A 15,471-nucleotide genomic window follows, 5' to 3' on the forward strand; every position below is an offset into this window, starting at 1 on the left:
ACTGACAGTCCGTGCCCGGTGAACTCACGTCAAACAACTGAACAGGTGACTGTCGCCAGTTAAGTCAAGTCCATAGTCTTTCATAGTATTTACTCCTATTTTGTACCTTTTGAAGGTTTATTTGCATTAAATATTCGTTTAAAATTATTTTATAAAATTTTCTTTCTTTTAACTCAGTTATAATAATTTTCATCCATACACTCAAATTAAATTCTCTATCTTTGACTCAGTTTCGTAATTACGGCCATTGCCCGCAGTAATTTCAAAACAGCAGGAAAATAAGACAGCAAAGAACTATTTCCTATTTAACTCCTGAAGACCTTCAACGAACATTGATGTAACATTTATAAAATGGATTTGTATATAAATGATATGGATAATACTTGCGATAATGTGTCAGCTTACGAAGGTACATAATTATCTTTCCCATAAATTTGAAAGTCTTGAAATCTTTACTTCTATAAATGTGGACTCTTTATTTCGATGTAAATATTCAATCAAGGAATACATAAAATGTAAGTATATTATAAAATTTAGTGATCATTTTTTTATTCTGACTGATGCATATGAAAAGTTAGAATGACGAAAACCTCCATTGAAAAAGACTTTAATGTAAGAAGTATTATTTTGCAGACTGGAGCATATAGCGAATTTAATTGTTCACAATGGATTGAGCAATCCTGAAATCGTGCGTCAGTTGTATCAGGAATGTATTAATATAACAGAACATGCCATTGAAACTGAAGCAGACCCTTTTTATTTGGTAAGCATTGATTAATAAATGTTCAACAACAATTACAAGAATAAGGTAATATTTTATGACCATCAGTAAATTCGGCCCATGCATAAAATGTCCAAATACAGCTATTTTTCTAACCTGAAGCTTTCATTACAGTTCATACTTATATGTAGTCACAAAATTGGTTCAGGTTTATTGAAATTCAATGAATATCCTAAGCCCACATTTCAAGATCTGAGGTCGCTGGAAATCATTATTCACCCAATCCAATTGTGAATGTATGCAATGACTATAAAAATTTTATAAGCATATAGTTTGCTTACCAATTGTTTAAGATGCTGGATCGTTTATTTTAGGCAGGACCAAGACCAATGTAATGTTATGTTAACTCACTTTAACATAAAACATCCAATCATTTTTGGCATTTAAATTTTTATGAATAATGATATAGTATGTGTTGGATTATAACAGTATACTGTGCCCATGACCTTGCACATGTATCATAAAAATTGATTCAGACTCTTGTACTTCAGCCATTATTCATTTTCTCCAATTTGGGAGGGGATTGGGCCCCTCCAGCCCCTATAACATGCTTCCCTGAGGCAAGTAGTGAACTTGACTTGTTTAAAGCAATAAAAATGGGAACTTTGAAAGTAAATAAGTATATAAATCAGATAAATAAGGGAATATATTCATAAAATTTCGACACCAATGGCACAGAACCACTGCAGCTGGTGAAAATGGTCCCAATTACCAGTCACTGCCATATCTCAGTGGTCCGAGCCACTTTTGGCCGTATTGTCCTGCCAAAATCCTTGAACCTTTAGCCAGCTTGAAGGTAATATTGCAGGTATATTTGGTGAGGAAGGAAGACATGGTGATATGTTAGGATTAGAGAAGATTTTTGCCATTGTAACAAATCGACTCTTCGACTTTGCCACTAAGTATATCATTATAGAAATACCAACCAATGTTGTCCCACAATAAATTATAACCTCCTTAAGTTGGTTTCAGACCTCTTAGTTTGACTATGTAGAGCAATTTGAGAAACTACCTATTCCTTGCCCGAAAACATTTTATGTGAGACTTGATTGGGACCGGGAAAACTTATATATATATAGGCTTTTGGGAGCTTGGTGCAAACAAAATATGTATCTAAATCAATGTAATGAAAGGCTGTACAATGCATGAAAAATTTCTAAGCACCCCGCGAAGGTAATTCTGATTAGGTGACTCCTTATCATGGCATATGTCAAGCCAATGGTGAACCCAGGATCAAAACTAGAGGGGGCAAGCCGTGGTTGTCCGTTTTGTAACACAGAAAAGGTTATGAAACCAAAGTTTCAAGACAATTATGACAGCACTTTATTAGTTCTTAAAATTATTTACTTGGAAAAAATTATTTTCACTTTAATTACCTACTTGTTTTATACTAATACTATCACTTTTCTTGGGATTTAAAGAAAATTTGTTCAAAAATTTCATTTTGAACTAAATTTGCAATAAGTACTCTCGATAAGATACTTGTTTATAGCTACACATGGCTGCACATTCCAAAGAACCCTTTGGATTTTTAAGTATCATGTAATGAAGAATCCCAAATGAAGAGCCATCAAGGACATGGACAATGAAGCTTTTAAATATTTTTGAAACATACCATTCAAATAGGAGACTGAACATGGAGCAAAGGGAAATTTATTTGTCATGATCAGGACTCAAATGCAATCAATGCAAATAATTTTCCCTCTTGAAATTTTTGAACTTGCGGATAACTAATTATTTTCTCATAACTAGTCAGCTGATATTCCCAAAAAAATGAAGAAAGTCTCCAGCTTCCTCAGGCAATTGACAAAATAAAATTTTCTTGAGAGGTTTATTGTAACTGATGTGTTGAGGTCCACTCTTTAATCTCCATTCAAGTAATTGAATGATGAAGAATGAGGTGCATTACATAATATTAATTACAAAAGATGCCCTTGTAGCGTTACCTGAAAATTTTTCATGAATTCTGAAATTCCCATTGACGTTACTCTTGTTTAGTGGCGTGTTTAGAGAAGTGGATGACGGGGGTGGTATGACCGCCTCCTTCAGTAATTACAAATACGCATTTGATGCAGCAACAATTTCCATGTAGATGTTTATACTGAAATCGAGATATAAGTTAATATTCATTGCAGAATTTCGTTCAAAAATTGTAAACGCTGCTCAAAAGACAAAGAATTAAATTCTTAGTTATTATTTTTTGAGGAAGGAACAAATATTTATTTCGAAAACTGACTGAATGAACAATGGAATAACCGCGGTCCCTTACCACAAAGAGGGGTAATATAAGACGAGGGGTCCGGGTACCTGCTCCCAGGTTTCGAGGGTACGGCCCAAGTCCCGCTTTGTTGGGTCCAAAAACGAAGACTTCGCAAACCCGCGACCGTCATAAAAGGGGGAGAGGAAGGAAACGTATATTTTCGGCATTCGTTCTCCTGCGAAGAAAAATCTCTGACGAAAATTTGCTGCTTTCGTCTCCCGAGTCAAGAAACCTCCTGCCGCATATTTTCGTCATCAGTGGGGAAAGAGTTAAATTAAATGGAAACGAAGTATGAAATCAGAATGAAAACATGAACACACCCGCTTCCATCGCAGTCTGCTAATCAGACCCCTCACGTGACCTGTGCCCCGCCAACCTTGGACTCATGCGTAAAAGCTGGAACTATATTTAGTTTAGACCCATTCTTAAATAAGAATTGAGCTTAGGTTTCCCTCGATCTTCATTGCGGACAATACGACGCTCCGAGGTCACGAATTCGTCTTCTCAGATATCACGTTTCTTTAAACTCTCGCCCTTATCGGGACCTCAGACTACGCCAACAGAGATAAAGTGACCCATGACCATGGAAGATTCTCCACCTTTTCCGATTTGCTTCACCCTCTCCATATATTTTACACAATCGCTGGAGGATTTGAGAGTAGTCGTGCGCGCCGATAGTAAAAATTCGATGACGGCCGCCTGGGCGTACTTTTTGCACCGCTCGCGCTGGCGTGCAATCGCTTATTGGTCACTAACGATTGAAAATTAAGTTGGACCGAATTGAAGCAAGAACGATTGCAAATTGAGAAGAATTAAGAAGCACAAAACTAAGATTTAATAATCAGTAGTAGCTTCTGAGTTTTGCGAATATTTTGTGAGATTCACGATCTTATTTTCAGCGGACTCGGAGGCACGGCGTAGACTAGTTTTCGGTTTCGGCGCGTCCCACATCAATTTGAAATTGTACCTATGAGGTGGATGACGTTTGATGCGAAACATTTCAGAAAGGAAAATTGCCTTACGCGACTCCGATAGTCTCATAAGCATTTCCTTCAAGAGCCTCACTTCTGGGCCTGGCACAAGCTTGAAAAAATGTTGAGAATCCTTAGGAGAGAATGATTTATCATTTAATGTTTCTCAGATTTTCGATTCCAACTCGCGAATGGTAGTAGAATCAAATTTAGTATTGTCATTTCATTTAGGTCTATTGATAGTCCTAAAGTCAATGACAAATACTTTTCTCGAACAGGCATGCAGCCAGGGGAGCTTTACCCCCCTCCGAAATGTTTTCCTGTGTGGCGACTGACAGCGATACACCGCTGAGGAGGCCTGTGCACTAAGGCGGATCGGAAAAATCGATTTTTTTCAAATCCATCTGGCCCAATGAAAAAAAGTTGTGGGACCGATCAAAAATAAGGCCTGAAATTTTTGAGACCTCTAGGTGAACCCCTGACCCTCGCTCAAATGCAATATAGGGGGGGAAGGTCGAAATTCGAAAAATATAGTATGTTATGGTCATTTCCTATAGATTTTGCCGAGTTACTGCCCTTTAGGGCAAAACTTTCATGCATTTTGACGTATCTGCCACCGTTTAGCCACAAAATGCCTAATTTGAGCCCGCGTCCGCGAAGAAAATATTCCAACGCCCACGCAGCGTCGCGGATACAAGAGCCACAGGCCGATCCCCTCCCACGCCTCCAATACAGCATAATTCATCCCGCGTATGCTGCTAGGAGGTCGTTTATCTTTGATAATATAAATCGGAAGATGGTAGAGGGTAATAAAGGAAGCTTAGTGAGACGACTTGTCCCTTATTAGGGGCCCCCTCGGGGTTAAACAAATCGATGTTACCAACTTTTAGAGAAGTGATGAAATAGTTTTAGATCCGAGAACGCAGGAAAGGAGCCTACGGTCCATGAAAAGGCCTCTCGAGTGGCTATTAAGGTGTGCTTACTTCGGATATACGCTCCAATTTCGGCTTTGTCCGACAGATGTGATTAAATGGATTTTGGGCAAAAGCCGCTCGCGTCCCCTCCCCGCAAGCCTCTCCCACGCGCCAAATGCACCAAAATTCACACCAAGTGCGTCTTACTTCGTTAATCTAAATATTTAATGTTTCAGTATCGTCTGTGGAGGAACAATCACGAAAGAATTTTTCAATTACCTGCTTTCCAGTCTGTATTTCTTATGTCAGTGGCATTCCTCGTCTTTCGCTGTTGTCAACAAAGTTTTGGTGAATTTCTTCACGAATCTCTCGTCCGCATGTATAATAAAAAGAAATACTTAACTTCAAATTTGAACGTTCATCAATAGATTTTTGAAAACCACAGCACTATGGTCAGATGTAGCCGGAGGTACTGTGGTCTCTCTCCAATATGTCATCAGCGAGTGGTCCTTAAAGTTGATATTAAAATCCAGCACTTTTAAAAATCTCGGATCGGCCGCCAAACGCATACTTGCAACAACGCAAATTCGGTCCTTAGATTGCCCTCCCAATGTTTATGTCGCAAATCTAAGTCAACTTAGTGCAATTGCGCAGTTGTAACGGCCTGTTCGTATAGTGATATATCTGATCCTCATGATAATCCACCAAAAAAAACTAATTAACTCCGGGGGCGATATTTTTCTTAAGTCAAAACGTTTAATAACTTTGTATTGATGATTTTTTCCTTACTTGTATGCTTTTATTCTCAATTGTAAAAAGAATCTTCGTTTTGTAGAAAGAGTCTTCATTTGTTTGAAAATCCCACTTCACCTGCCTTATTCTACTATTTCTTTCTCGCTTCATCCATCGTTGGTAATTCGGCTTCTCTGGTAAGAAAACTTTTTCACCTCTTCAAGCCTATGCTTTTCCTTGCTCTAATTTTATTGGAATAGACCTCTGAAAGGGATGAAATATGATTTGATGCTTTCCCGGCGAATGATGTGGGTAAACTCTTTTCGGGATTCAACGAAATTTATCCCTGATGATGAGCCCCGAGTCGGAGCTTGAAACGTTTGCCATTTTGGAAAAATTAACCCGGTGGGAATCCCGAGAAGAGTTTACTCACATAGCAAGGGATGTTGGAATTATGCTTGTAGCATAGGGATGATGCCTCCTTTTTGGGCGGTATTCACCATCGCATTCAAATCCTTTTTATTTTTGAGTATCTAATTTTCACTCGGAAAGGAATAGAGAATCGCAGATTTCATAACTTCTGCTAATCCTCCGACGGGGGAGGCAAACCCAAAAGTGGGACCCTGTTTCTTCAACTAACATCACACATTCCCCTCTAAACTTGGATTGATAAGTGCTCTTGCCTTTTTTCATCAGACAAAAGTATAGTCTTTCACTCCATAAAAATGTAGCCCTTTGTTGACACCCTTTGATACCTCTCTTTTCGTATTCACAATAATTAGCATCTTTTTCTGTCTACGTAAGTAATACTTGCAAACTACCTTGGATGTTTCTTACGAAGTTATGATTTTTGCGTCAACTAAAGTTGTGGGGACGATCATTGCTGTTTCTTTGTTCTTGCATATACCTCTATCACATTTGGCAGACGCATTTTCCACGCAGAAGTTCCAGTTTAAGTTTAGTCCTGAATTTTTATTTGATGAGGAACGTAGAGATAAAAATCGGATGATTTCTCTTCAGTTTAATTTTCTTCGGATGAATTGATGAAGAAAATTTTTGATACTGTTTTCCCACACAAGAATTGACGAGGTCGACCCAACGCTCTCCGACGATTCCCTTTTTTTCCTCAGTTGTCGAGTTTCTTTAAGACTCAATCCAGCAGCCATCATCTTTAGTTTCGTCCGCTGGACTCTCAACATACTTCTTCATTGGGGGGCACCTTATGCTCCTACTTGCACTTACACGCAGAAATATCGCATAATTTCAAATGTTCTTTCAAAAGTGCTTGAGTTTTGTACTTCAGCAAAACTCTACTTTTGGCCTATTCGCATTTTCCGTAAGTTTTAGTACTTCCTGTTGTACCGCTAAATCCATTTAGTCACACATATAATGGAAGGGAAGCGTCACCATAGTTCGCGCACCTTTATAGCCACTCGAGAGGCCTTTTCATGGACCGTAGGCTCCTTTCCTGCGTTCTCGGATCTAAAACTATTTCATCACTTCTCTAAAAGTTGGTAACATCGATTTGTTTAACCCCGAGGGGGCCCCTAATAAGGGACAAGTCGTCTCACTAAGCTTCCTTTATTACCCTCTACCATCTTCCGATTTATATTATCAAAGATAAACGACCTCCTAGCAGCATACGCGGGATGAATTATGCTGTATTGGAGGCGTGGGAGGGGATCGGCCTGTGGCTCTTGTATCCGCGACACTGCGTGGGCGTTGGAATATTTTCTTCGCGGACGCGGGCTCAAATTAGGCATTTTGTGGCTTAACGGTGGCAGATACGTCAAAATGCATGAAAGTTTTGCCCTAAAGGGCAGTAACTCGGCAAAATCTATAGGAAATGACCATAACATACTATATATTTCGAATTTCGACCTTCCCCCCCTAAATTGCATTTGAGCGAGGGTCAGGGGTTCACCTAGAGGTCTCAAAATTTTCAGGCCTTATTTTTGATCGGTCCCACAACTTTTTTTCATTGGGCCAGATGGATTTGAAAAAAATCGATTTTTCCGATCCGCCCTACTGTGCACTGCAGTGTGCAGGACAATGTAAATCACCGATGTAACATCATCATCATCATACTTGTGGTGAAGAAAAGAGGTGAATAATATGACTTGTTGCCTGGCTTGCGGGCCACAGCCACCGACCGTTTAGGTTTTAACTTTTTCGAAAAATCAGGCGGGTTTAGGAAAAAAAACTTTAAAAAAATTAGAGGCCAAGCCATACAGTTTTGGTAAAAAATAGCGATAGCAATAAAGTTCATCATTCGCAACCAATAGATTTATGGCTTTCTTGATTACACGTATGTTTTTCCGATACGTGCGAATTGACAAGAAATTACCAGTAGATAAGGGTAGCAACGAACCACCCAAGATCTCGATGCAAATTTCTGGCTTTGTGCCTGTTCTCGAATCAACAAAAGACTCGTTAAATATTTACACAAAGCACTAAAATGGCTTGAAAACTAATCGTATGTTCTGTAATTTCCTCCCCATCAGCAATAATTAGCCAAAAATGGTTATTTTTATAACTGAATGGCACCCTGGAAATCAAATAAATGCCCCTGTGAAATATCGGAAATCAGAATTTTTAAAATGCAACATAGTGGACACCTATTCTAAAAAGTCAAAATATGCTGATTTACCAGTAATTTATCGTTGGGCGTTAAGTGGAAAATTTTCACCGTTTGTGTCAACTGAACGCGACCAATACTTCTAACAATAATGTCTAGCATTACCTGCGAAAAGTGAGGTGGAAGTCCAAACATAAACCACAGCAGCAGTGTTGAAAAAAGACCACCAACGAAGTAATGTTGGATATGAATGCGCGACGAGGAAGTTTTCGATCCGAGTTTACTGCTTCAATTTTCTGACATTGAAAGATAAGTGTAAACTTTTTGCGATATCTCTGATTAATCTTAATATCTATCGCCGATTATCTTGTTAAATACGCTATCGTCAAAGCAAACCAGTGATTGCGTTTGCTTCGAGGCAGAATATTATACCGAAAAGATAAGTTTTATGGCGTAAAATTGGCTTTTATTTTGAAAAAAAAGTTCCGTATGCATTCAAACACAATGCGAGATGTGTTTAATCAATTTTTTTTTAAATTTCCAATCTTCATAAATAAATTCCTCCAACCTTAGTGATGATATTCGTCCAAATCAGAGGCAGATCAAGTGGGGGAGGGGAGGGAGAAGAGAGAATTTCTCAAGAATCCGCGAGAAAATTTTTCGCAATTCAAATACTTAATAATTTAGCGACAACTATGGATGATGTGCTGAAATCACTTTCTTTATTAGGAAACTATAGTCTCTCGTCTAGACCGGCTTGCAAGCGCAACATGCAAAATTTGTCCCTTATAGAAGACCAAAACGATCATATTTAGCTCATTACATATATATTGCGTATGGTTCCCCGGAATCCACAACGAATTTATTTAAAAAATCTGCCTCTAAATCAAAACACAATCATCGAACATTAAGAATCGAAAAGTTACAACGTAGTATCCTGCTGTGGAATGCAACCAGCGAATCACGCACAATTCCGAGTTTGGCGGGTTGTATTAGTTAAGGCGCCACTAGCCCTTATTTTTGAGCATCAAAATTAGAGGACCCATGTCGCTCAACAAAGTTGTCCATGTTGTTATGCATGCCAAGGGTGTAATTATGTGGAAAAAAAATCTGTCTGATATTGATTAGATCTACAATCTGGGTTCCAATCACAGCCTAGAAAATTGATTTTTCATCTCAAGGTACATATACTCGTAGATGTAGCCGAAAGCAACCCTGACGCGCTAATGTGAGGTCAGGGCTCTATGTCATTCGAGTCTAACCATTTCTTCTCGCTACAATCATCCCTCGTGAACATTAGTTTGTGTACTCATGGCAAGGAGGGCTGAACTAGACATGTGGATGAGTCAACTCGATGCAAATGCAATTCAGATTGGCCTCTTAGGTATAGTCTCAGATTTCAACCTACTTTGGAAAGCTTACTAGCTCAGAGAGATACTAAATGTAACTTAGTCAGGTTACTTTTTTCATTACATGAACCTAACTAGATAAACCAATCTGTTAGAAAGCATGCCATTGCAAGGCCATGGTGAGTGGGGATGGTCAAGGGGTTTGAACCCCCCTCTTCCCTAAAATTTTTATGAGGTACAGTCTTAGTTCCAAATTAAACTCTCCCACCCCCAAAAAATGTATTCTTCTGCCAAGTAAACCCCCTAAAAAAATTCTGGCTTAGCTTTGCACAGCAAGTATTAAAATCATAATTCTACTTTTACTTTTTTTGGTCAGCATTCATTGCAGCAAGTTCAAGGAATTTTAGCATGGCACATGAGAATTATCCATGAAAGGACTACTGTAGCCGAAGACAATGAAATCAATGCAGGTGAAGAGCAATACACATTGTACACTTGCGTTGATGATGAAGAATCATGCAGTGCTGAAAGTGGACAAATGGGTAACAATGTTTAAGATTTTTAAATTTCTTTCATAACTTGAATTAACACATGGACAAATATTTCATTTCCTTCTTTAAAGTTGCATTTAGGCAAATGGTATGCTGTAACATGCGGCCAGGAAATTCATTTTCAATAGTCAGCAATTCGAAGATTGGTTTGACTCTACTCTCCAGATGATTCTCCAATCAGCTAGACTTTTAGCACATAATTCTTTACATCCTTCATGATCTACATTCCTAAATCCTTCACGTTCTTCCCTTCCACATGTCCTTTAGCTTCTTCCAGGCTACCATGTCTCCTCATGCGGCCAATTAAAAGGTCAAATCTTCTAACCAAGGTTTCAAAAGATCAACCTTCTCTCCTGCTCTTCTGAATTCTACACTACACACACAATCTATCTATTTAATCTTCGTCATTATTCTGTAACAACACATTTCAAAAGCTCCTAGCCTAGTGATTTCTCAGCTGACATCATCCATACCTTTCTTCATATTTAAGCCTGTTCCAAATGTAAGTCCTAATGAAATGCTTCCTTCTTCAATGTTAGGTACTTATCTAATAAAAAATTATTATGGCAGAAGTATAAACTCTCTTATTTTTTTATTCTGGTGGCAAGGCTGGAGGCTCAAACTAGACACAAAGTTTCAGGCATGCAATGGATTTGTTTGCAGCATTGAAACTGTGGTGTCAGCAAAATTAATTAACTCTGAACAAAATATATGGAACTGGTAAAGAACGAAGTGAAAGAGAATAAATACATAGGTGTCAAAAGATTAACTAAAAAGAGAATTGAGTGGAGATCTACATCAAACCAATCTTAGGATTGTAAACCAGTGATGATGATGTTATTAGGTTTAATATCAGATTGTAATTGCTGTATTGTACTTGATTCACATTACTTCTTAATATCTATGCCAATGCACAGCTCAGTAGGTAAAAATTCATCCAGGCATTCACAGTTCCTACTCAGTTGAAAATGTATGTTCATCTGAAAATCCACTTGTAAGTAAGAAACCAGTTTGGGAAATCTTACTTATCTGGAGGCATAAAAAATTGTCACTAAAACTGAGTTGAAGTGAATAAAGCTATATACAGTAGATTCCGGTTAATTGGGACATCTTGGGACTTGTGCACTTTGCCCCAATTAAGCGGCTGCCCCAATCAGGCGAACTATCCTGTACATGGGCATAAACAAACGTTGAAGTGATAGAAAGAAGATTAAAGAATGTTTATAATGCAACATAAGTTTATTAAACTATTAATTTGATTAATAAATCAGCGAGTTTAGTTAATTTATTGTCATTTTTAAGAATAATAACAATTTAGTTAAAAATATTTTTCACAGCCTCGGGCCACGCTAAATGACTGTCTTTTACTAAGTCCAATTAAAGAAAAGTTCTATCCTCTTGTGGATAGTATAACAACAAGAGCTTTCAAAATAGGGCAAGCATAAGAATATTTGTGAAAAATAAGAGTAAAACAAAGGAGGAAAATAAAAAAATAGTATTCTGAAAACAAAAAAATTTAATTTCGTCGCGAGTATAGAGTCTATGTCGCTGACTTATGGCCCAATAAAGCGGCATGCTGTCCCAATTAAGCGGAGAATACTCTGGGATACTCCTCTATTGAGTTCTGTTCTTCTAGATTTGCCCCAATTAAGCGGCTGCCCCAAGTAACCGGTGGACCCATTAAACGGAATCTACTGTATTTCCATTTGAATTCAACTTTGGCAGAAATATTTGTGAATTTTTAAGTAGAATGTTTTTGCATCAAATTACAAATTTTGGTCAAGAACTCTTGCTATAATTGATGCTATTATTTCACTTACATTCAAAAGATTAAAGTTAACAATGAAGTGACACATAAAACTTATTTCACAACCATTCATTCATAAAATGGGAAAAACCTTATTTCCATGTATGAATCCACGTTAAATTAGACAAATTTTGTAATTCGATACATTTATTCAGCAATATATGCTACAATATTTTATGCAGTGAATCTTGAATAAAATTGGCTTCATTTATTGCTTATTTTGTTCAAGAATGGGCTCCATTATTCTTGCTCGTATAATAGTTATCCCAAGATATGACCCCATAGGTAATCACAAATGATTAATAAGCATTTAATGTCTACTCTGAATGACAATAAATAAAGAAATACCAACTCTCATATATTTTTATATAAAAGCAGAAAGTTTTATGCAGTATGCCTGTCTTCACTAACTGTATTTTTTTTAAATTTCAAGATATTCAAGCCACACTGACGGTGTGCACTGATGCCATCAAAACAAATAACTCGGAGCCTGAAGGAAACGATGATATATTAAAATCCTTATTGACACAACCAGCCCTGAATAATGGCCTAGAAGATGTTGCTGGGTTATTTGAGGCAAAAAGGCTGCTCAATCAAGCAATAATACTGCCCTTGAAATATCCCCAGCTTTTTCAAGGTGTGCAATGCATTTTTAATCTTCCAACCTGAAAAGTGCAGTCTCAACATGAATCTCGTATAACATAAAGAGAAGTACCATGTGAATATGTATTGCTAAATTTTATGTAGTGGCCCTAAATTTAAGATGAAATGAGCTGTGGGAGGAGGGAAGGGTCCATGCCGGGAGGTGAATTCGAGCTCTGATTCCACGGCAAATGAAGTGTACTTCTATCCCATCAAATCTCTGCATTTTCTCATCTCTTATGAATGTCTGCAAACATGTTGGAGTTTGAGAATCTTGAAATATAATCATGCCCATCCATTTCAAACATTAGCAACTTCAAGTTGAGAATGTGAAGATAATATTCCTTCGTGGTATCCATCCCAAAGATAAAGTGAAGCAGAGTTAGGCTTCCAAGGAAAGTGCGCCAGTGACCGCTACCCTTTGGAGCAGAAATTCAATGAGCCACTGATTTATTATCCCTAAATATGTAACATTTTTCCATCATTGAAATCATGAGGGGCTTTGATGCTAAATGCAGCTTTACTGTTATGCAGCCACTGAATACAGTTACTCTTAACCTTACTGTCAAGTCTGTGAGTAATAATAATAATGGTACATAATTGAAAGATAATAAGCCTGGTCAGCTTAGAGCTCTGTCAGATAAAGGTCTTTCATGCACCAAACTTGGAAGTCAGACACTATTTCACTTCATGATTGTGAAATGCATTACAAAAATATTCCATCCTCACTTTCTCAACTGAAAGGACTAATGCATGACAGCATATCGGCAAAAAGCCACTGTCTCCTTTTTGGTCTATTAAAGTCCAATCTGTTGACACTAGTTAATGAAAATTAGACGTGATGATGACAGGAGATTAGGTGAGAAATGGCAGTGTTGTAGTCAAAGGATGTGTGAATTCATGCTCTGGTTAAGAGGCAAGTGAATTTGACTCTGCATTACAGTCCCGTCAAAACTTTTGACTTCTTATCTAATTTAACAATTAAACTCATAAACAGTTACTTTTCTATAACAACAATGCTAGTATGCAAAATTTACGGTCGCCACAGAAAGTCTCCTTATGTGTAGAACACTGCCTTCAAGATGGAACGAAGAATGTGAAAATTCTGCAGTCAAAACCCTAAAAATTAACTGTTTGTGAGTAAAAATTATAAGATTAGAAAAGACGTTGTACAGAATTCTGAAAAACAGTATGCAGAACTGGAGCTGAGTATTTTTTATTTTCAGCAGACTTGAAATATGTATTGCCTATCAGCTATTATTTGCACTTAATGAATTTCAGATGAGTAAATTTATAAAAAATGAAATAAAGCAAACTTCAAAAATATTTCACCTATGTGTAATTTGTGACATTTACTGTAGAATTTTTCAGTTAGCAGGAAACTTGAGAAATTAAATCAACTCCAAATACATGACTAAGTATAGTACTATAGCAGTTTATGTGAATATGGCTGCTGTGGTTCATCAAAATTTTATACACCTTATAATTCCCTCAATCAAATCAGGGCGTAGCTGGGCTGGGTGGGGAGGGACTTAAGGGGCTTATGCTCCTCTCACCGAAAGTTTATTCCCTTATGGCAACTACCAGCAATACATCTGCAAGCTCAGTGGAAACTATCCTCTGACACTTCATTTTTCGATATGATTTCTTTTCATAATATCTGCAAATAACCAACAATGAATTTAACTTAAAGCATCATGCAAACAAAATATGCAGCTGATTTACTGGAATGCATGCTTTTCCGGTGCAAGCGAATTGACAGCAAAATATATAAAGGCCGTTTTACACGGTTCACAGAATTGTGCAATCTGTTGTACCTGTGAAGGCGCAATCAAAATTATGTCGTGTAAAGCAGCGAATCGCTAGAACACATGCGAGAATGCGTGGATACGAGATGGCAAAATAGCCCCTGTTCTCATTTTGTTCATGCATTCGCGCAATTCCACATCATTTTAGAAATTAATGCAGCTCTAACCTGCACATTTCCGTGCCCCGTGTACAACGGCCTTAAGCATAGGCAACCTGTGTACCACCCAAGCACCCCTCAAAGCAAATTCCTGGCTATGCTCCTGAATCAAATTACATAATTAGTGTTCTAACTACTTGTTATCATCATTAAGGGGCAAGGAGACCCTGGAAAAGGATACTACTCTATGGGCCCCCAGGAACAGGTAAAACACGCCTAGCACATGCAGTTGCAAGGCAAGCTGGAGTTCCTTTCTACTGTGTATCCAGTGCTGACCTGCTGTCGTCATGGGTGGGTGAATCAGAGAAGTAAGTGACAGAAACTAATTCAATTACTTCTGGGAATGTTGGGTTAATGGGTCATATGTGTAAATTATGTACATATACTGAAAACTGTAATACATATTACCTATCTAAAATCTAATGTTGATTTTATTGTCATACATTTCAATGAGGTAAATTTAATTAAACCAACTGAAATCATTGGGTTTAACTTGTCGTTTTGTGCTCCTTTTTTATTTCTGAGAGAATGAATAAATTCAGCTAGTGCTGAGTACAACTATAAGCTAAACTATAACCATTTAAGGACAAACATGCAAAGCTAAAGCTTAGAAGAAGAGATACTAAGATGCAAGTATGCTCATTACTGACATTGGGGGAGTAATTGCCATCAATATGACGACTGGGTTGGATCTGACCTCTTGTTGTGATTCCCCATTCAAGTATCCTATCTCCCCTCAATATCTCATCTATGGGACATACTACACCTACTCTGTCTCCTCCTCAGCTCTTTCAATAGCATCCTACCCTAACCAAACATTTCCAAAACCTCATTTGTACTTCTTTATGTCCATTGACTTTTTTCATTTTCATCCTCACTGTCATCTCAAGGACCAATTAAGTGATTTAATCAGCCTTCTG

General features: G+C 37.7%; 1 protein-coding gene across 2 annotated transcripts in view; it reads left to right on the plus strand.

The window, feature by feature from the left end:
* Positions 1 to 15,471, plus strand: part of LOC124165400 (vacuolar protein sorting-associated protein 4-like) — a 20,690-nt gene continuing 5,219 nt past the window's right edge. Inside the window, exons 1-6 of one of the 2 annotated variants that reach the window (XM_046542794.1) lie at positions 1 to 409; positions 503 to 515; positions 634 to 763; positions 9,962 to 10,127; positions 12,377 to 12,580; positions 14,706 to 14,859. In XM_046542794.1, the coding sequence (XP_046398750.1) occupies positions 352 to 409; positions 503 to 515; positions 634 to 763; positions 9,962 to 10,127; positions 12,377 to 12,580; positions 14,706 to 14,859 (725 nt within the window). In that variant the 5' untranslated portion in view covers positions 1 to 351. The remainder of the gene's footprint in view (positions 410 to 502; positions 516 to 633; positions 764 to 9,961; positions 10,128 to 12,376; positions 12,581 to 14,705; positions 14,860 to 15,471) is intronic. The other variant, XM_046542795.1, reaches the window with a different exon arrangement.

The sequence above is a fragment of the Ischnura elegans genome, chromosome 9 (assembly GCF_921293095.1).
Source record: "Ischnura elegans chromosome 9, ioIscEleg1.1, whole genome shotgun sequence".
Lineage (NCBI taxonomy): Eukaryota > Metazoa > Arthropoda > Insecta > Odonata > Coenagrionidae > Ischnura > Ischnura elegans.